Source organism: Hypanus sabinus (genome assembly GCF_030144855.1).
Source record: "Hypanus sabinus isolate sHypSab1 chromosome 5 unlocalized genomic scaffold, sHypSab1.hap1 SUPER_5_unloc_2, whole genome shotgun sequence".
Taxonomy (NCBI): domain Eukaryota; kingdom Metazoa; phylum Chordata; class Chondrichthyes; order Myliobatiformes; family Dasyatidae; genus Hypanus; species Hypanus sabinus.
Window position 1 is genome coordinate 406,136 of NW_026778918.1, and position 20,357 is coordinate 426,492.

At 47.7% G+C, this 20,357-nt stretch overlaps 1 protein-coding gene across 6 annotated transcripts in view; it reads left to right on the top strand.

Annotated features, from left to right (window-relative positions):
* Window positions 1-13,003, top strand: part of LOC132385439 (uncharacterized) — a 234,833-nt gene extending 221,830 nt beyond the window's left edge. For 4 of the 6 annotated variants that reach the window (XM_059957511.1, XM_059957510.1, XM_059957512.1 and 1 more), the window contains 2 exons: window positions 11,489-11,523; window positions 11,975-13,001. In XM_059957511.1, the coding sequence (XP_059813494.1) occupies window positions 11,489-11,523; window positions 11,975-12,046 (107 nt within the window). In that variant the 3' untranslated portion in view covers window positions 12,047-13,001. Of the gene's footprint in view, window positions 1-11,488; window positions 11,524-11,974 lie in introns of all 6 variants that reach the window. The other 2 variants (XM_059957513.1, XM_059957514.1) reach the window with 2 other exon arrangements.
* Window positions 13,004-20,357: the final 7,354 nt, after the last annotated feature.

Here is a 20,357-nt window from a genome sequence, read left to right on the forward strand (position 1 = left end):
ATCATGTGGATAGTCAGAGGCTTTTTCCCAGTGGTGAAATGGCTAACATGAGAGGGCACAGTTTTAAGGTGCTTGGAAGTAGGAACAGAGGAGATGTCAGGGGTCAGTTTTTTTACACAGAGAGTGGTGAGTGTGTGGAATGGGCTGCCGGCGACGGTGGTGAAGGCGGATACGATGGGGTCTTTTAACAGACTTCTGGACTGGTACATGGAACTTAGAAAAATAGAGGGATATGAGTAACCCTCGGTAATTTCTAAGGTAAGGTCGTGTTTGGCACAGCTTTGTGGACCAAAGGGCCTGTATTGTGCTGTCAGTTTTCTACAACTCCTTAACTTTTGGGATAGCTATAGATAAGGATAGGTATGTAATTGCAGGAGAGTTTTAAATTAGTGTAGGGAAAATTATGAGGGCATTAGGCAGGAACTAAGAGTAGTTAATTGTAAACACCTTTTGTCTGGCAAGTGCACATCAGACCTGTGGAGGGTGTTTAAAGATCAATTGCACGGAGTACAGGAAAGATATGTTCCAGTTAGGAGGGAGGATGGGGATGGAAAGGGGCATGGAGGGTCTGGTCATGGGAGTAGGCAGTTGAAATGGTTTGACATAGAGTCAAAAGGTCTGTTTCTGTGCTGAACTTCTCAATGACTGAACACCAGGAAATCTGCAGGTGCTGGAAATTCAAGCCACACACAAAATGCTGGTGGAACACAGCAGGCCAGGCAGCATCTATAGGGAGAAACACTGTCGACGTTTCGGGCCGAGACCCTTCGTCAGGACTAACTGACAGGAAAGATACTAAGAGATTTCAAAGTAGTGGGGGGAGGGGGAGATGCAAAATGATAGGAGAAGACTGGAGGGGGTGGGATGAAGCTGAGAGCTGGAAAGGTGATTGGTGAAAGTGATACAGAGCTGGAGAAGGGAAAAGATCATGGGACGGGAGGCCTCAGGAGGAAGAAAGGGGGAGGGGGGGGAGCACCGGAGGGAGATGGAGAACAGGCAGAGTGATGGGCAGAGAGAGAGAAAAAAACAATCAACTAAAAATGTCAGGGATGGGGTAAGAAGGGGAGGAGGGGCATTAACGGAAGTTAGAGAAGTCAATGTTCATGCCATCAGGTTGGAGGCTACCCAGCCAGTATATAAGGTGTTGTTCCTCCAACCTGAGTGTGGCTTCTTCTTGACAGTAGAGGAGGCCATGGATAGACATATCAGAATAGGAATGGGACGTGGAATTAAAATGTGTGGCCACTGGGAGATCCTGCTTTCTCTGGCGGACAGAGCGTAGGTGTTCAGCGAAACGATCTCCCAGTCTGCGTCGGGTCTCACCAATATATAAAAGGCCACACCGGGAGCGCCGGACGCAGTATACCACACCAGCCGACTCACAGGTGAAGTATCGCCTCACCTGGAAGGACTGTCTGGGGCCCTGAATGGTGGTGAGGGAGGAAGTGTAAGGGCAGGTGTAGCATTTGTTCTGCTTACAAGGATAAGTGCCAGGAGGGAGATCGGTGGGAAGGGATGGGGGAGATGAGTGGACAAGGGAGTCGCGTAGGGAGCGATCCCTGTGGAAAGCAGAAGGGGGGGAGGGAGGAATCCCACTACGAAGAACATCTTTCCCTCCCTCCCCCCTTCCCCCCTTTTTGCATCCGGTGCTCCCGGTGGGGCCTTTTATATATTGGTGAAACCTGACACAGACTGGGAGATCGTTTCGCTGAACACCTACGCTCGGTTCGCCAGAGAAAGCAGGATCTCCCAGTGGCCACACATTTTAATTCCACGTCCCATTCCCATTCTGATATGTCTATCCATGGCCTCCTCTACTGTCAAGACGAAGCCACACTCAGGTTGGAGGAACAACACCTTATATACCAGCTGGGTAGCCTCCAACCTGATGGCATGAACATTGACTTCTCTAACTTCCGTTAATGCCCCTCCTCCCCTTCTTACCCCATCCCTGATATATTTAGATTTTTTCCCCCTCCTTTTTTTTTCCTCTTTTTGCCCATCACTCTTCCTGTTCTCCATCTCCCTCTGGTGCTCTCCCCCCTCCCCCTTTCTTTCTCCTGAGGCCTCCCGTCCCATGATCCTTTCCCTTCCCCAGCTCTGTATCACTTTCGCCAATCACCTTTCCAGCTCTTAGCTTCATCCCACCCCCTCCGGTCTTCTCCAGCTCTGTATCCCTTTGTCAATCACCTTTCCAGCTCTTAGCTTCATCCCACCCCCTCTGGTCTTCTCCAGCTCTGTATCCCTTTGTCAATCACCTTTCCAGCTCTTAGCTTCATCCCACCCCCTCCGGTCTTCTCCAGCTCTGTATCCCTTTGTCAATCACCTTTCCAGCTCTTAGCTTCATCCCACCCCCTCCGGTCTTCTCCAGCTCTGTATCCCTTTGACAATCACCTTTCCAGCTCTTAGCTTCATCCCACCCCCTCCGGTCTACTCTTATCATTTCGCATTTCCCCCTCCCCCCGCTACTTTCAAATCTCCTAGTATCTTTCCTTTAGGTTAGTCCTGACGAAGGGTCTCGACCCGAAACGTCGACAGTGCTTCTCCCTATAGATGCTGCCTGGCCTGCTGTGTTCCACCAGCACTTTGTGTGTGTTGTCCTCAATGACTGTTTGACTCTTACAATAAGAGAACCTTGGATGCCCAGAGAGGTGATGGATTCAGTTAGGAAGGAAAAGGAGAAGTTTGCGAAGCTCTGGAAGTTAGGATCAACAAGTTTGAAGAAACCAGCTAAGGACTAAAGAAGGGAATTAGGAATACCAGGATGGGCCATGTAAAATCCTTGGCAAGGAGGATTTAGGTGAAGGCATTCTGTACCTACATCAAGAGGATGACTCGGGAGATGGTGGGACCACTTAAGAATAAAAGAGGGAACATTCGCTTGGATGCAGAGAATGTGAGTGAGGTACTTAATGAGTACTTTGCTTCAGTATTTACTGAGGAAGAGGATATGGAGGACCTGGAGATCAGTGCTGAGTGTATAAATATGTTGGGGCATTTAGAGGTCAAGGCAAATGAAGTGTTGGGTCTCCTAAGAAGTATTAATGTGCATGTGCCCAGGACCTGATGGGATTTACACCAGGTTATTGGAGGAGGCAAGAGATAACAAATCCCCAGGTCCAGATGGTCTGCATCCTAGGGTACTAAAGGAGGTGGCTCTAGAAATTGCGGTTGCATTGGTAATCATTTTCCAATGTTCCTTAGATTCAGGATCAGTTCCTGAGGATTGGAGAATGGCTAATGTAATCCCACTTTTTAAGTAAGGAAGGAGGGAGAAAACAGAACTATCGTCCTGTCAGCCTAACATCAGTAGTGAGGAAGATGCTAGAGTCCATTATTAAAGATGAAATAGTGGCATATCTAGATAGCAGTGATAGGATTGGGCCGAGCCAGCATGGATTTACCAAGGGCAAATCATGCTTGACTAATCTATTGGAGTTTTTCGAGGATGTAACCTGGAAGTTAGACAAGGGAGATCCAGTGGATGTAGTGTACCTCGATTTTCAGAAGGCATTCGATAAGGTCCCACATAGGAGATTGCTGGGTAAAATCAGAGCTCATGGCATTGGGGGGAAGATTTTGACATGGATAGAAAACTGGTTGGCAGATAGAAAGCAAAGGGTAGTGGTGAATGGGTGTTTCTCGGAATGGCAGGTGGTGACTAGTGGGGTGCCACAGGGCTCGGTATTGGGACCACAGCTGTTTACGATTTACATCAATGATTTAGATGAAGGCATTGAGAATAACATCAGCAAATTTGCTGATGATACTAAGCTGGGTGGCAGTGTGACGTGATGAGGATGTTAGGAGAATTCAGGATGACTTGGATAGGCTGGGTGAGTGGGCAGATACTTGGCAGATGACGTTTGATGTGAATAAGTGTGAGGTTATCCACTTTGGGAGTAAGAACAGGAAGGCAGATTATTATCTGAATGGTGTAGAGTTAGGTAAGGGAGAAATACAAAGAGATCTAGGAGTCCTTGTTCATCAGTCATTGAAGATGAATGAGCAAGTGCAGCAGGCAGTGAAGAAGGCTAATGGAATGTTGGCCTTTATTACAAAGGGAATTGAGTACAAGAGCAAGGAAATCCTTTTGCATTTGTACAGGGCCCTGGTAAGACCACATCTGGAGTATTGTGTACAGTTTTGGTCTCCAGGGTTAAGGAAGGACATCCTGGCTGTAGAGGAAGTGCAGGGTAGATTCACTAGGTTAATTCCTGGGATGTCCGGACTGTCTTATGCAGAGAGGTTAGAGAGACTGGGCTTGTACACGCTGGAATTAAGGAGATTGAGAGGGGATCTGATTGCAACATATAAGATTATTAAGGGATTGACAAGATAGAGGCAGGAAATATGTTCCAGATGCTGGGAGAGTCCAGTACCAGAGGGCATGTTTTGAGAATAAGGGGTAGGTCATTTAGGACAGAGTTAAGGAAAAACTTCTTCTCCCAGAGAGTAGTGGGGGTCTGGAATGCACTGCCTCGGAAGGCAGTGGAGGCCATTTCTCTGGATGCTTTCAAGAAGGAGCTAGATAGGTATCTTTTGGATAGGGGAATCAAGGGATATGGGGACAAGGCGGGAACTGGGTATTGATAATAGTTGATCAGCCATGATCTCAAAATGGCGGTGCAGGCTCGAAGGGCCAAATGGTCTACTTCTGCACCTATTGTCTATGAGGTTTCTGGGCCCTTGTCCAGTATTTTCGTGTCCTCTCTTGCAACTGGTGAGGTCCCAAGGAGTGCCGAGTGGATAATCTTGTATTTAAGGAACAAGAGAAAACCCCAGGATCCACAGACCAGTGAGTCTTCCGTTATTTGTAGGGAAATAACCGGAAAACATTCTCGGGGACAGGAATAGTTCAGCATTTGGAAACCCATGGCCTAGTCAGGGAGAATCAACGCGTGGGACAGGTTGTGTCTTACCAACTTTTCTGACAGGGTGACGAGCGTGATTCATGAGGGTAGGGCAGTGGATGTTGTCTACATGGATTTTAGTCCCTCTAAGTCCTTCTGGAGGCTAATCCAGAAGATTAAGATATATGGGATCCACAGCGAATTGGTTGTTTGGATTCAGCACTGGCTTGTGCATAGAAGTCAGAGGATGGTGGTTGAATAGACTTGTTTAAGCTGAAGGTCTGTAACTGATGGTGTTTCCCAGGGATCTGTGCTGGGGCCTCTGCTGTTTGTAATGTATATAAATAACCTGAATGAAAATGTAGCTAAGTGGGTTGGATTGGTGGAGTTGTGGATGGTATAGAAGACTGGCAAAGAATACAGCAGATAAGGGCAGGGAAATAGCAGATGGAGTTTAACCCGGATAAATGTGGGGTGTTGCATCTCAGTAGGGCAAATGCAAGGAGACAGCACACTGTTAAAGTCAAAATGTTAACAGTGTTGCTGAGCTGAGAGAACTTCAGATCGAAGTTCATAGCTACACAGGTCGACGAATACCAGCGTGTGTTTACATTGTTCGCTGCAGTGATGGGGATAACCAGTAGAGGAGGTGGGAGCTGCAGCCTCCAGGATGAGCAGTTGTTGCTGCCCTCTCCATTACTGAAAGGCACTTTCTCCACCTGTCTACCCAACAACTCTGCCAATCTGGTTAGTCTTGTTTTATGTACCAGCATATGAACCCTGCCATGGCCTTCGAAATGACACCTACCACCCTGACCGCATAGACTCTCCCCGTCAGTAACTGTGGCAGAGCAGGAGGAAGCGTATGGATTCTTCACCTGACAGGAGGCAGGGGTTGAGGGGCGTGCGAAGGCCTGCGCATTGTCAGTGACTTACACAACATGTAGACAAACACACAGACTCTCTGATGGGTAGTCAAAACATCACCATCGAGGACATAGATTGGCCCCTGAGCTTTAAGATGGCCGCGCGACGCAGCGCGCAGTGGCCACTTTGGAATGGATATCTGTAGTCTGTCAAGTAGGGGCCGTGTACAATCCTGATTTGATGGAGATGGACGTGTGAAGCATGGAGGAACATCTGGTTAAACTTTTGAAATGTCTGTTTCGCTGCCGCTGCTACTGTGCAATCGGAAAAATCTCCGGGAGGAAGGCCCCAAATCCTTGGCTTTGCCTGTTGCTTGGTGGCTGGTGCCGGGGTTGAAGCGCTCGGCAGAGATGGTGCTCAGTGTCGGAGGGCTGGTCGCAGGCTCGAAGTTTTCGGACGGACTCGGAGTTGGCTGTGGTCGGAGCTCCCCAAAGTGCTGCATCGCAAGCTGCGGCCCTGGAGGTTCCTGGCGGGAAGAGTTTTTCTTCCTTCTACCGTCGGCGTGAGATGATGGGCTGTCGGGACTTTGAGACTTTCTTTTAAACCGTGCCATGGACTGCTCTTTATCAGATTACGGTATTGCTTTGCACTGTTGAAACTATGTGTTATAATTATGTGGTCTCTGTCAGTTAGTCTTTTATCAATTATGGTTTAGTCTGCACTGTTGAAACTATATGTTAACTATAACTATATGTAACTATGTGGTTTTGTGTAGGTCTTGTAGCTTTAGGTTTGTCTGATGGGTTTGTAGTTCCTTTCTGGGGAACGTGCTAAGACGGTAGAGCGATATTAATACGCAGCAGCCTCTCCGCACTCTGGATTGGGGATTACCAAATGTTATGTGGTTTTTCTTGTGTGGTCTGTTTGGTGCTTTTTTGTGATATCATTCCGGAGAACGTTGTCTCATTTTGAACTGCATTGTATTTGTGGTTTATAAATGACAATAAACTGAATCTGAATCTGAATCTGAATATATACAGAAAGATGCCCAGTAAAATCATGAATGATCCCACCCACCCCGCTCATGGACTGTTTGTCCCACTCCCGTCAGGGAAGAGGCTACGTAGCATCCACACCAGTTCCACCAGACTCAAAACCAGTTTCTTTGCCTAAGCAACAAGGTTGATCAACACCCCACACATTAACCCATCCCTCCACACCCCCAACCACCACTACTTTATCATTTCCTGTCAGTCACCTTATGTACAGATACCGCTGTGCCTAGTGTCACTTTATGGACATACAATCAAACCATGTATATAAGCTATTTTATGTATTTATTGTGTCTCTATTTTTTATACGTGGAGAATCCTGGTAGAACAAAGGACCCTGTGGAAAATCCGGGCAATTCTGAACAATGCCACCCAGGCTGAGACAACTGCGCTGCTCCAACGAGAGCTATCTAAGGTCATTCTTACCCTCTGCCATTAGGCCCTGTAATGAAGAAGTGATGACATCCTCCTGTTAGACAGTTTGAGACAACTTACACTTTCTTCTAATATTTAAATATTTCTGCGCTTCTAATGCTACTGTGACACTGCAATTTCCTCTGGGATCAGTGAAGTATATATCTATCTTTATCCGATTGTGTTTTTTTGTGCTGCATCATCAGAACGTAAGAACATAAGAGATAGGAGCAGGAGTCGGCCAATAACCCATTGAGCCTGCTCCACCATTCAATAAGATCATGGCTGACCTGACCATGGAGTCATCTCCACCTACCTGCCTTTTCCCATAACCCTTACTTCCCCTACTACGCAAAAATCTATCCAACCTTGTCTTAAATATATTTACCGAGGGAGCCTCCACTGCTTCATTGGGCAGAGAATTCCACAGATTCACCACTCTCTGGGAAAAGCAGATCCCCCTCATCTCCAACCTAAATCTACTCCCTCGAATCGAGGCTATGTCAATAGGCAATAGGGTTTTTTAAGAGGCTCCTGGACAGGTACATGGAGCTTAGAAAAATAGAGGGCTATGGGTAATCCTAGGTAATTTTTGAAGTAAATACCTGTTCAGCACAGCTTTGTGGGCCGAAGGGTCTGTATTGTGCTGTAGGTTTTCTGTTTCTGCGTCCCCTAGTTTCCTAGTTCCAGTCTCACGTACTGGTGGAAAAAGTCTCCTGCCTCTATGTCATCCATCCCTTTCATAATTTTATATGTTTCTATTAGATCTCTTCTCATCCTTCTGAATTCCAGCAAGTACAGTCCCAGATGACTCAATCTTTCCTCATAGTCTAACCCCCTCATCTCTGGAATCAACCTGGTGAACCTCCTCTGCACCACCTCCAAAGCCAGTATGTCATTCCTCAAGTAGGGAGACCGGAACTGCACGCATTTCTCCAGGTGCAGCCTCACCAGTACCCTGTACAGTTGCAGCATAACCTCCCTGCTCTTAAAATCAATCCTTCTAGTAATGAAGGCATTTGCCTTCGTGACAGCCTGCTGCACCTGCAAACCCACCTTTTGTGTTTCATGCACAAGCATTCCCAAGTCCCTCTGCACTGCAGCATACTGCAGACTTTTATTTAAATAATAATCTGATCTTTCATTTCTCCTTTCAAAGTGGATGACCTCACATTTATCGACACTGTACTCCATCTGCTAGACCCTTGCCCACTCACTCAACCTATCTATACCTCCCTGCAGACTTCCTGAATCCTCTGCACAATTTGCTTTTGCACTCAATTTAGTGTCATCTGCAAACTTAGATATACTCCACTCAGCCTGCTCTTCCAGATTGTTCATGTCCATCGTGAACAGTTGCAGCCCAGCACCGATCCCTGTAGCACACCGCTCACCACTGATTGCCAACCAGCGAAACACCCATTTATCTCAGCTCACTTTAAGTATACCCAATGACTTGGTCTCCACAGTTGTCCATGGCAATTAATTCCACAGATTCATCACCATTTGGCTAAATAAATTCCTCCTCATCTCTGCTCTAAATGGATATCCCAATTATAGGCCCACTCTGAACTCTCTCCAATGCCAATTTATCTTCACTTAGACAAGAGCCCCAAAACTGCTCACAATACTCCAAGTGTGGTCTGACCACCAACTTTTAAAGCCTCAGTATTACATCCATGCTTTTGTATTCTAGTCCTCTTGAAACGAATGAAAACTTGGCATTTCCCTTCCTTGTCACTGACTCAACCTGCAAGGAATCCTTTAGAGAATCCTGCATGCAAACTCCCAAGACTCCTTGCATCTCAGTTTTTTGAATTTTCTCATTTAGAAAATAGTCTACACCTTTATTTCTTCCACCAAGTACACACCCATATACTTCCTGACACTGTATTCCACCTGCAACGTCTTTGCCTATTCTTCCAATCTGTCGAACTCCTTCTGCCTGAGCTCCAGGGCCTTGTTGCTGTTACTCATTCATGTCTTTGCATTTGTTGCTTGGTTTGGCTTCAATCAACCCCCAGCTTGTAATTAATTAGACGTGCTCTTTCGTTAAATCAGACATCTCAACCTTTGTCCAATGCTCCACATTAAGTTCATTTTAAGCAACAAGCTGAACATACTGGGGATGCCAGTGGCTCAGGAAGCACCTATGGAAATGAATAAACAGTTGGCATTTTGGGCCAAGACTGGAAGGGAAGGGGGAAGATGTCAGTTAAAAGGTGGGGGAAAGGGAAGTACAAGCTAGAATGTACTAGGTGAAGCCAGGTCGATGGGAAAGGTTAATGGCTGGAGAAGCAGGAATCTGATAGAGAACAGTGGACCATGGGAGAATTGGAAGGAGGACGTGAGGAGAATAAAGGTGGTGTGAGGGGCATCAGAATGGGGACTGGAAGGGGAAAGAATTACCAGAGGTTAGAGAAACCACTGTTGATGTGATACCCAGACTGAATGTGAGGTGTTGCTCCCTTCAGCCTCTGGGGGGGTACATAGCCAATGAGTTGGAGGGCAGCAGAGGGGTCACTGAGCTGGAAAAAAGATTTAAACTTAAAGAGACTTTGCAGTGGAGCAGCAAATCAGAAACACTTTACATGAATCATTTGGCTGCCTTCTCAACTGAAGCCAGATTTCTCATATAGGATCTAAAACAATTTGTTTAACCCAAGTCCAGTAAATGATTGTCAGAAGAGTTCTCAGTTGTCTGATGCAAACTATGTTATTGACTGGCCTCTGTGCAGCCAGGTCCAGGTTGATATAGCGTTGAAAAGCAGAAGAATTGACATTGTAACTAAATGTTTGTAGAAGAGAGGATGAGCAGAGACCAATGTTCAGTTTACTTTAAACCCAGGAGCTGAGAAACTGGAAAGAAGCCTTTAACTCAAGAGATGCTGGAAATCTAGAGCAACACACACAAAATGCTGGAAGAACTCAGCAGGTTAGGCAGCATCTATGGAGAGTCCTGATGTTGGCTGTTTATTCCTCTCCATAGATGTTACCCAACTTGTTGAGTTTCTCCAGCATTTTGTCTGTGTTGTGTATAAACCTGCTGTCTGCGCCAGGCACTCAGAAAATGTATTGTCAACTAAAAGTGAAGTTAGGGTTTCTGGTGGTCTTTTCAGTCTATTTCAGCACTTGGTGTCTGTTAATCTGGATTTCTAGCATCTGCAGAATTTCTTGTGCAGTGTGTGTGGGGACAGGTTCTCCAGTCGAAGTGTTGAGTGATTTAGAGGAGCTGGGGGAGCTGCCTGGGAGAGGTTGTGATTGCAGTTGCCTAAGCAGTGTCGTTACATATAGATGGCATTTTGATAGCCAGTTCTGCACTTAACCATGCAAATGAAAGGCTTAACATATGAGGAACACTTGATGGTTCTGGGCCTGTACTCCATAAGACCATACAGGAGCAGAATTAGGACATTTGGCCCATCGAGTTTGCTCTGATTTCATCATGGCTGATCCAATTTTCCTCTCGGCCTCAGTCTCCTGCATTCTCCCCGCATCCCTTCATGTCCAGACCAGTCAAGAATCTACCAACCTCTGCCTGAGACTCACTGGAGTTCAGAGGAATGAGGGAGGATACATATTGAAACATATCGAATGTTGAAAGATCTGGATAAAGTGGATGTGGGGAGGATGTTACCAATATTGGATGAGTCTAGCACCAGTGGGCACAGCTTCAGAATAGAAGGACGTCCATTTTGAACAAAGATCAGGAGGAATTCTTTAGTCAGAGTGGCAAATCTGTGGCAACAGGTGGCTGTGGAGGCAAGTCTTTGAGTATATTTAAGACTGAGGTTGATCGGTTTTCGATTAGTAAGGGTGTCAAAAGTTATGAGGAGAAGGCGGGAGAATGGGACTCATTAGTCGCGATGGGCCGAATGGCTCATTCTGCTCCTGTGTTTTATGGTCCCAGGGCCTTCTCGTTTCTCATTGCCCACAGTCCTTTCCAGTAGCAGTGGCACAGCAAGGGGGCTCTGGGAGAGCTCTCCGGCTGGTTCGAGGGCAGAGGCTGGCTGTTGTCATTCACAGCACCTACTCATGTGTAGTGGTAATTCTGCAGATAAACTTGCCCTTCCTACCTTCTGAAACATCAAAGGTGAACGTGCCAGTCTCCATGGGAAGGCAGCAGTGAGAACAGATGAGTCTTTGCCTATTCCTCACTCGGCTTTCCTCGCTGTATTGTAGAAACTATATTATACTTAAATTGCTTTTGCAAGAGAATGGAGAAGTGCCACCAAAAACCAAAGCAGAATAAAAGACAATTTGTTGCAAGATGTGTTGAATGGCCTTTCTTTCTTTTTGTAGGAAAGCTAGTTGACGTGATAATACAATGTCAAAACGTAAGTATGACTTCTCAAACTTTTGTTGCTAACTATTTGCTGAATGATTATGCACCATTTTTCCAGTTTGGAATTAATGTTTCCAACGGCCAATTAAATTACGAACCGGTATACCTCTGGACTGTGGGAGCGAACTGGAGCAGCCAGACTGAACTCTGAACTGTACAGTAATAGTGTCAAGCTCATCACTACGTTTCTGTGGCACCTAACGTTTCACAGGAAAAGATCAGCCAATGGAGGCTTGATTTTGGGAGAGTAATAGCATCAGCTTTGTGCAGATAAAGGAAAGGGCCTGGCCACGGTCCTGACCTGAAATCTGCTTTCCCTCCCCGCCCCCCAGACGCTGCAGACCGTAGTTTCTCTTTTGCTGGGTTTACTGGCTGCACAATGGCAGGGCTGTCTTCCTGTTTTAAATCTGTTCTGTGTTTTTGTTTTTCCATTTGCCCTGCAGAGCGTCTGCCAAGAAGATGAAGAAAGTGAGGAAGAGCATGACAAAGAGGAAGATGAACAACCAATGGACTGAAGTGTAATTAAACCCGTCGAAATGGCTCAGAACATCATCTCGGTGGTTCTTGGCTGCCTTGATAAGAAGATTGAGTTTGAACATGAAGCTCCTGTGGACAGAATGTTTAGGAATGCTGTGGGGTGGGGGTGGGGAGAGAGGGCAACTGCTGGCGGCAGGGACAATGCCCCAATGCGGCAGCCAGTTAATACACATAGCAACTTGCTCTTAGGAATGTCGTTGTAATCTGTTTCATCTTCAACCAAACTTGCACAGTCCCCATGTTTACAAATGGAGCACTTTGGCAGGAGCTTCCCAATCAGATTATATGATTGTTACTGTCAACAGTTCCATTCTCTCCAGAGTAACCTGCATCAGGCTCCTGATATGAAATAGATGGTGATCTTTGCTCAGAGTGGCAGGTTTCCAGTTGAGGAAACTGGCAGACTTCCCCCTCAACTCTGCAGTGAACTGATTCTAATCCAGGCCTTTGCTTCTCCACAGGTCCCATAAACCTTGCTGTTGTTGTCTAACACACATCCAGCAAATCTGTCCATTCTCAGCAGGTAAGGTGTGACATTGGAGAAAACGTGTGTTATCTGTGGGCTGCAGCAGTTGCTCGGTATCACTGTCCTGAGCAGCAGCAGGCCAGCCCAAAGCTGGGATCAAGTCCCGTAGCTTGAGGCGCATGTGAACATTAATGTGAGGAGATGTTTTAGCTGCTGTCATCCAGTGACTGGGCGCCACAATATCTCTCTTTTATCAACCCTCAAATGAAATCGGGCTGTCAAGAATGAAAAGTGCCTTTTCAAACATCGCCTGCTGCTTTTGTGCACGATGGGTGCAAGTATGGCACATAAAGAATTTACCTCAACAATGTCAATCACATTTATTCCCTTTGTCTGCAGTTATATCTAATTTGCTTAAATAAATAGTTCTATTTTACAAATAAAAGTCCTTGCTAGAAATTTGGAGGTTGTAGGCTGAAAGCTGTGCGTGGTTTCCTAGGAGCGGATGAGAGGTGAAGCCATGGAATGAGAGGATCGGATTGCACCTAATTGGTGACGCAGTACATTCACACAAGTCTGAAATTTAAGATATAAAAAGCAAAGCTTTGCAGCAATTTTCCGAGTTTGGAATGCACCCAATCAGTGAATGGGAATTATTACAAAGGGCAAATAAAAATAAGGCGGGGCAAGAAGAGTGGGTGTTCTGTGAGTTGGCCAGGCCTGGGCAAGGTAAGTATCTGGTAATTTTTTTCCTTCTTGATTCTTAATTCCTTGTGAGTGCAGTGAGAATGGCTCCAGGAGCTTTGTTATGTTCTGTGTGTGAGATGCAGCCACACCTGCACCAGATCACCAAACTGCAGCTTGATGACCTTCAGCTCGTAGGGAAAATGAGGAGGAGGTTGATAGGAGCTACAGGGAGATAGCGGCCCCTAGGTTGCAGGTGACAAGTAGCTGGGTGACTGTCAAGAGAAGGAATGGAAATGGGCAGCCAGTGCAGAGTCTCCTTCTGACCGTTCACCTCAATAATAAGTATACCATTTTAAAAACTATGGAGGGGCATAGTCCTGTGGGAGGAAGCCGCAGTGACCGGGTCTCTGCTCAGAAAAGAGGTGACAAGGATAGTGATAAGAGATTCCAAAAAGGAATCAAGATGAGATTCTGTGTACATGAGAGATCCCAGGTGCCCAGATCAGGGGCATCTCAGATCAGATCCGCAGCATTCTAAAAGGGGAGGATGAGCAAAACAAATCTTGGTACATAATGGCGCCAGTGATATGGCTGGGAAAGGTGAGGAGGTACTGAACAGATATTTTCAGGGATCAGCCAGAAAGCTGAAAAGCAGGACCTCCAAGGTTGTAATCTCTGGAGTTCTGCCACGCACCAGTGAGGGAAAGGATGACTTGGCAGGTGAATGTGTGGCTGAGGAACTGATGCAGGGGTCAGCGGTTCAGACTTAAGGATCATTAGGATCTCTTCGGGGGAAGGTATGACATGTACAAAAGGGACCATTATCTTGTGGGCAGGTTTGCTAGAGTTGTTTAGGAGTTTAAACTAATTTGCCAGTGGGATGAAAAATGGATTTTCTTTCCATTTAGAAAATAGTCTACCCTTTTATTTCTTAATGACTGACACTTCTTCTTTGCTCATTCTCCAAATCTGTCCCTACTTTCCTCCCTTTTACTCCCGAGAACTAGAACAGCCAATACAGGAAGCTCTGTGAACTGGCAGATAACGTGGGGAAGTGTGGAATTGGTCATTTTAACAGGAAATTTCTAATGAAGGAAACTAGTTATCTACAGAGAGAGTCCTGAGCTGCAGAGGTATCCAGGTGTCCCAAACAGTAGGGACGTGTCTCACTGGGAATGATTTCTCTGAGTTTGCCTGCTGGCCACTGATGCAGTAAACAGCTCTCTGCTCGTGCTCCTTACTTCTGTCTCCAACCTTTTGAAATACTACTGTTAGACAGGTTATTATATTACTATGACTACAAAAGCAGCTTTGGAAGATATTACGGGCTCAATTCAAAAGCTTACTGAGGAGTTTCAATAATTCAGAAAATAAGTGTCAGCTGATTCACAACAAATCAGCGCTGAAGTTAAACAAATAGGTATAAAATCAGAAGATATTCAAGCAATTCTAACTGAGCATGATAAGAAGATAAAGGAACATGAAGAGGTTATTTAAAAAATGCATACATGAGGAAATCTTCAAATGCTGGAAATTCAAGCAACACACAAAATGCTGGTGGAACACAGCAGGCCAGGCAGCATCTATTGGGAGAAGCACTGTCAATGTTTCGGGCCGAGACCCTTCGTCAGGACTAACTGAAAGAAGAGATAGTAAGAGATTTGAAAGTAGGAGGGGGAAGGGGAAATCTAAAATGATAGAAGTCAGGAGGGGAAGGGGTGAAGCTAAGAGCTGGAAAGGTGATTGGCAAAAGGGATACAGAGGTGGAGAAGGGAAAGGATCATGGGACGGGAGGCCCAGGGAGAAAGAAAGGTGGGAGGGGAGCACCAGAAGGAGATGGAGACAGCTTATCTACTGATGTCTACGAAAAGCCTACAGACTCTCACAGCTACCTGGACTATTCCTCTTCCCACCCTGTCTCTTGCAAAAATGCCATCCCCTTCTTGCAATTCCTCTGTCTCTGCCGCATCTGCTCTCAGGATGAGGCTTTTCATTCCAGGACGAAGGAGTTGTCTTCCTTTTTTAAACAAAGGGGCTTCCCTTCTTCCACCATCAACTCTGCTCTCAAACGCATCTCTCCCATTTCACGCACATCTGCCCTTACCCCACTCGGGATCACATCTTTCCCTGCCCCCTTTCTGCTTTCCGCAGGGATCGCTCCCTACACGACTCCTTTGTCCATTCATCCCTCCCATCCCTTCCCACCGATCTCCCTCCTGGCACTTATCCTTGTAAGCCGAACAAGTGCTACACCTGCCCTTACACTTCCTCCTTCACCACCATTCAGGGCCTCAGACAGTCCCTCCAGGTGAGGCGATACTTCACCTGTGAGTCGACTGGTGTGGTGAGACCTGACGCAGACTGGGAGACCATTTCGCTGAACACCTACGCTCTGTCCACCAGAGAAAGCTGGATCTCCCAATGGCCATTCCCATTCTGATATGTCTACCCATGGCCTCCTCTACCGTCAAGATGAAGCCACACTCAGGTTGGAGTAACAACACCTTATATACCGGCTGGGTAGCCTCCAACCTGATGGCATGAACATTGATTTCCCTAACTTCTGTTAATGCCCCTCCTCCCCTTCTTACCCCATCCCTGATTTATTTATTTTTCCCCCTCCTTTTTTTTCTCTCTGCCCATAACTCTTTGCCTGGTGCTCCCCTCCCCTTTTCTTTCTCCCGAGGCCTCCCGTCCCATGATCCTTTCCCTTCTCCAGCTCTGTATCCCTTTTGCCAATCACCTTTCCAGCTCTTAGCTTCACCCACTCCCTCCTGACTTCTATCATTTCAGATTTCCCCCTTCCCCTCCTACTTTCAAATCTCTTACTATCTTTTCTTTCAGTTAGTCCTGACGAAGGGTCTCGGCCCGAAACGTCGACAGTGCTTCTCCCTATAGATGCTGCCTGGCCTGCTGTGTTCCACCAGCATTGTGTGTGTTGTCTGTCCTGACGAAGGGTCTCGGTCCGAAACATCTACAGTGCTTCTCCCTATAGATGCTGCCTGGCCTGCTGTGTTCCACCAGCATTGTGTGTGTTGTCTGTCCTGACGAAGGGTCTCGGTCCGAAACATCGACAGTGCTTCTCCCTGTAGATGCTGCCTGGCCTGCTGTGTTCCACCAGCATTTTGTGCATTGATGGTTTTGAATATGCCCTGGGTTGCTGGGGCAGCCGAGATCGACTGCCTTCCTTGGAACGTGTCTCCGCCGCCAACCGACTCCGATTGGCTTCAGGATCCGTTTTCCAGCTTCTCAATTTGGACCTTTTGAGGATCCCAGGTACTCACATTTATTGACTCTGCCTCCCGTTGTTTCTCTCGTCGACACTCTCCGCCATGAGAAGGTACCTGGCGTCCCCATCACAATCCCTTCCACGTCTCCGGGACACCTTTCTCTCCGTTTGCGATGGACCTGTCCGTTATTTCATCCTCCGTCGGATCCATGCATGCAATCGTCGGTTCTTTGATTTTATCACGTCCTGCAAGGATCTGCAGACCCCAGAGAATGGACTTCCTATCCCGGCCCCGGCTGCCCCAGCAACCCAGGGCATATTGAAAACCCGGACTCCAGCACCATCACCGCGGGTTCCCACGACCGTGGATTCGCTCCGACCGTCGATCTCGGCTGCCCCAGCGACCCAGGGCATATTGAAAACCCGGACTCCAGCACCATCAACGCGGGTTCCCACGACCGTGGATTCGCTCCGACCGTCGATCTCGGCTGCCCCAGCGACCCAGGGCATATTGAAAACCCGGACTCCAGCACCATCAACGCGGGTTCCCACGACCGTGGATTCGCTCCGACCGTCGATCTCGGCTGCCCCAGCGACCCAGGGCATATTGAAAACCCGGACTCCAGCACCATCAACGCGGGTTCCCACGACCGTGGACAGCTTCAAAGCGATTGAGCAGCCACTGACTGCAACTCCAGCCTTGAACTCCAGACCGGGTCTTCGCATGCTGCGATTGTGACTCCCGTCTCCCCTTCCCCCACCACTTTGCAATCCCCTCTCCCTCAGATCCCATCATCAGCTCCTGGGCCCTCAGAGGTTCCATCTTCCTCTCACCCCAACCCTTCCCTCTCCACTGACACTACCAGCCTCCCTCCCCCCTCTGATCCCATCCCTCATCCGTGCCGGGTCTTTACCATTCCCTCCGACCTTCAACTCTCTGAGGCAGAGCGCTCTGTCCTCAGTAAGGGCCTCAGCTTTGTCGCACTTCGCCCACACCTCGGCGAGTTCCGCGTACACCATGACGCTGAACTCTTCTTCCGCCGGCTGCGGCTCCGTCTCCAAGCTTACTTCTATGACAAGGACTGTCCTACTCCCACCGATGGCCCCTTCTCTCGTCTTCAACCCTCCTCCTCTTCATGGACACTCCGTTCTGGTCTTCTGCCTGCTCTGGATCTCTTTATTGCTAATTGCCGACGGGACATCAACCGTCTCGACTTCACCACACCCTGTTCCAATTCCAACCTCACTCCTTCCGAACGCTCTGCTCTCCGCTCCCTCCGCACCAATCCTAACCTCACCATAAAACCTGTTGATAAGGGGGGAGCTGTTTCTGCCCTGCGTACTGACCTCTACCTGGCCGAGGCACAGCGACAACTCTCTGATACCTCCTCTTATTTACCCCTAGATCATGACCCCACTAAGGAGAACCAGGCCACTGTCTCCTATACCATCACCAACCTTATCAGCTCTGGGGATCTCCCATCCACTGCCACCAACCTCATAGTTCCCACACCCTACACTTCCCGTTTCTACCTCCTACCCAAGATCAACAAACCTGCCTGTCCAGGTAGACCTATTGTCTCAGCTTGTTCCTGCCCCACTGAACTCATTTCTGCATACCTTGACACTGTCTTATCCCCCCTTGTTCAATCTCTTCCCACCTATGTTCGTGACATTTCTCATGCTTTGAATTTTTTCAATGATTTTAAGTTCCCTGGCCCCCTCCGTCTTATTTTCACCATGGACGTCCAGTCCCTATATACCTCCATCCTCCACCAGGAAGGTCTCAAAGCTCTTCGCTTCTCTTTGGGTTCCAGACCTAACCACTTCCCCTCTACCATCACTCTCCTCCGTCTAGCAGAATTAGTTCTTACTCTCAATAATTTCTCCTTTGACTCTTCCCACTTCCTCCAAACCAAGGGTGTGACCATGGGCACACGTATGGGTCCCAGTTATGCCTGCCTTTTTGTTGGCTTTGTGGAACAGTCCATGTTCCAAGTCTGTACGGTATCCGCCCCCCTCTTTTTCTTCGCTACATCGACGACTGCATTGGCGCTGCCTCCTGCACACATGCTGAGCTCGTTGACTTCATTAACTTTGCCTCCAGCTTTTACCCTGCCCTCAAATTTACCTGGTCCATTTCCGACACCTCCCTCCCCTTTCTTGATCTTTCTGACTCCATCTCTGGAGACGGCCTATCTACTGATATCTACTATAAGCCCACAGACTCTCACAGCTACCTGGACTATTCCTCTTCCCACCCTGTCTCTTGCAAAAATGTCATCCCCTTCTCACAATTCCTCCGTCTCCACTGCATCTGCTCTCAGGATGAGGCTTTTCATTCCAGGACGAAGGAGTTGTCTTCCCTTTTTAAACAAAGTGGCTTCCCTTCTTCCACCATCAACTCTGCTCTCAAACGCATCTCTCCCATTTCCCCTCACCCCACTCGGGATAGAGTTCCCCTTGCCCTTACCTACCACCCCACCAGCCTCCAGGTCCAACATATAATTCTCCGTAACTTCCTCCACCTCCAACGGGATCCCATTACCGAGCACATCTTTCCCTCCCCGCCTCTTTCTGCTTTTCGCTGGGATTGCTCCCTACTCGACTCCCTTATCCACTCATTCCCCCCCCCCCCATCCCTTCCCACCGATCTCCCTCCTGGCACAGCCTTGTAAACAGAACAAGTGCTACACCTGCCCTTACACTTCCTCCCTCACCACCATTCAGGGCCCCAGACAGTCCTTACAGGTGAGGCGACACTTCACCTGTGAGTCGGCTGGTGTGGTATACTGCGTCCGGTGCTCCCGGTGTGGCCTTTTATATATTGGTGAGACCCGACGCAGACTGGGAGACCGTTTCGCTGAACACCTATGCTCGGTCCGCCAGAGAAAACAGGATCTCCCAGTGGTCACACATTTAATTTCCACGTCCCATTCCCATTCTGATATGTCTATCCACGGCCTCCTCTTCTGTCAAGATGAAGCCACACTCAGGTTGGAGGAACAACACTTTATATACCGGCTGGGTAGCCTCCAACCTGATGGAATGAACATTGATTTCTCTAACTTCTGTTAATGCCCCTCCTCCCCTTCTTACCCCATCCCTGACATATTGTTTGTTTTTCTCTCTCTCTCTCTGCCCATCACTCTGCCTGTTCTCCACCTCCCTCTGCTGCTCCCCCCCTCCTTTCTCTCTCCCGAGGCCTCCCGTCCCTTCTCCAGCTCTCAGCTTCATCCCACCCCCTCCGGTCTTCTCCTATCATTTCGCATTTCCCCCTCCCCCAACTACTGAAATCTCTTAATATCTTTCCTTTAGGTTAGTCCTGACGAAGGGTCTCGGCCTGAAACATCGACAGCGCTTCTCCCAATAGATGCTGCCTGGCCTGCTGTGTTCCACCAGCACTTTGTGTGTGTTGTTTGAATTTCCAGCATCTGCAGATTTCCTTGTGTTTGCCATTTTTCCTGCTGGTCCAAATCCCTCTGCAAGCTTTGAAAACGTTCCTCACTGTCCACTACATCTCCAATCTTTGTATCATCAGCAAACTTGCTGATCCAATTTACCACATTATCATGCAGATCATTGATATAGATGACAAATAACAATGGACCCAGCACTGATCCCTGTGGCACACCACTAGTCACAGAAGGGTTATCACTGATTCTCATAATTCCAAACCATTTAAGCTTCAACGTGGCACTAGACAAGGCTGTCCACTGAGCCCTTTGCTTTTTGATCTGGCCTTAGAACCCTTAGCCATTGCCTTTCGAGAATCTAATGGTATCACAGGTATTTTAAGGAGAAACACTGTTAATTAAGTCTTGCTTTACGCTGATGATCTGCTGCTATTTATTTCTAATGTTGAGACTTCATTACCCCATGTGCTTTCTTTACTCTCCTGTTTTAG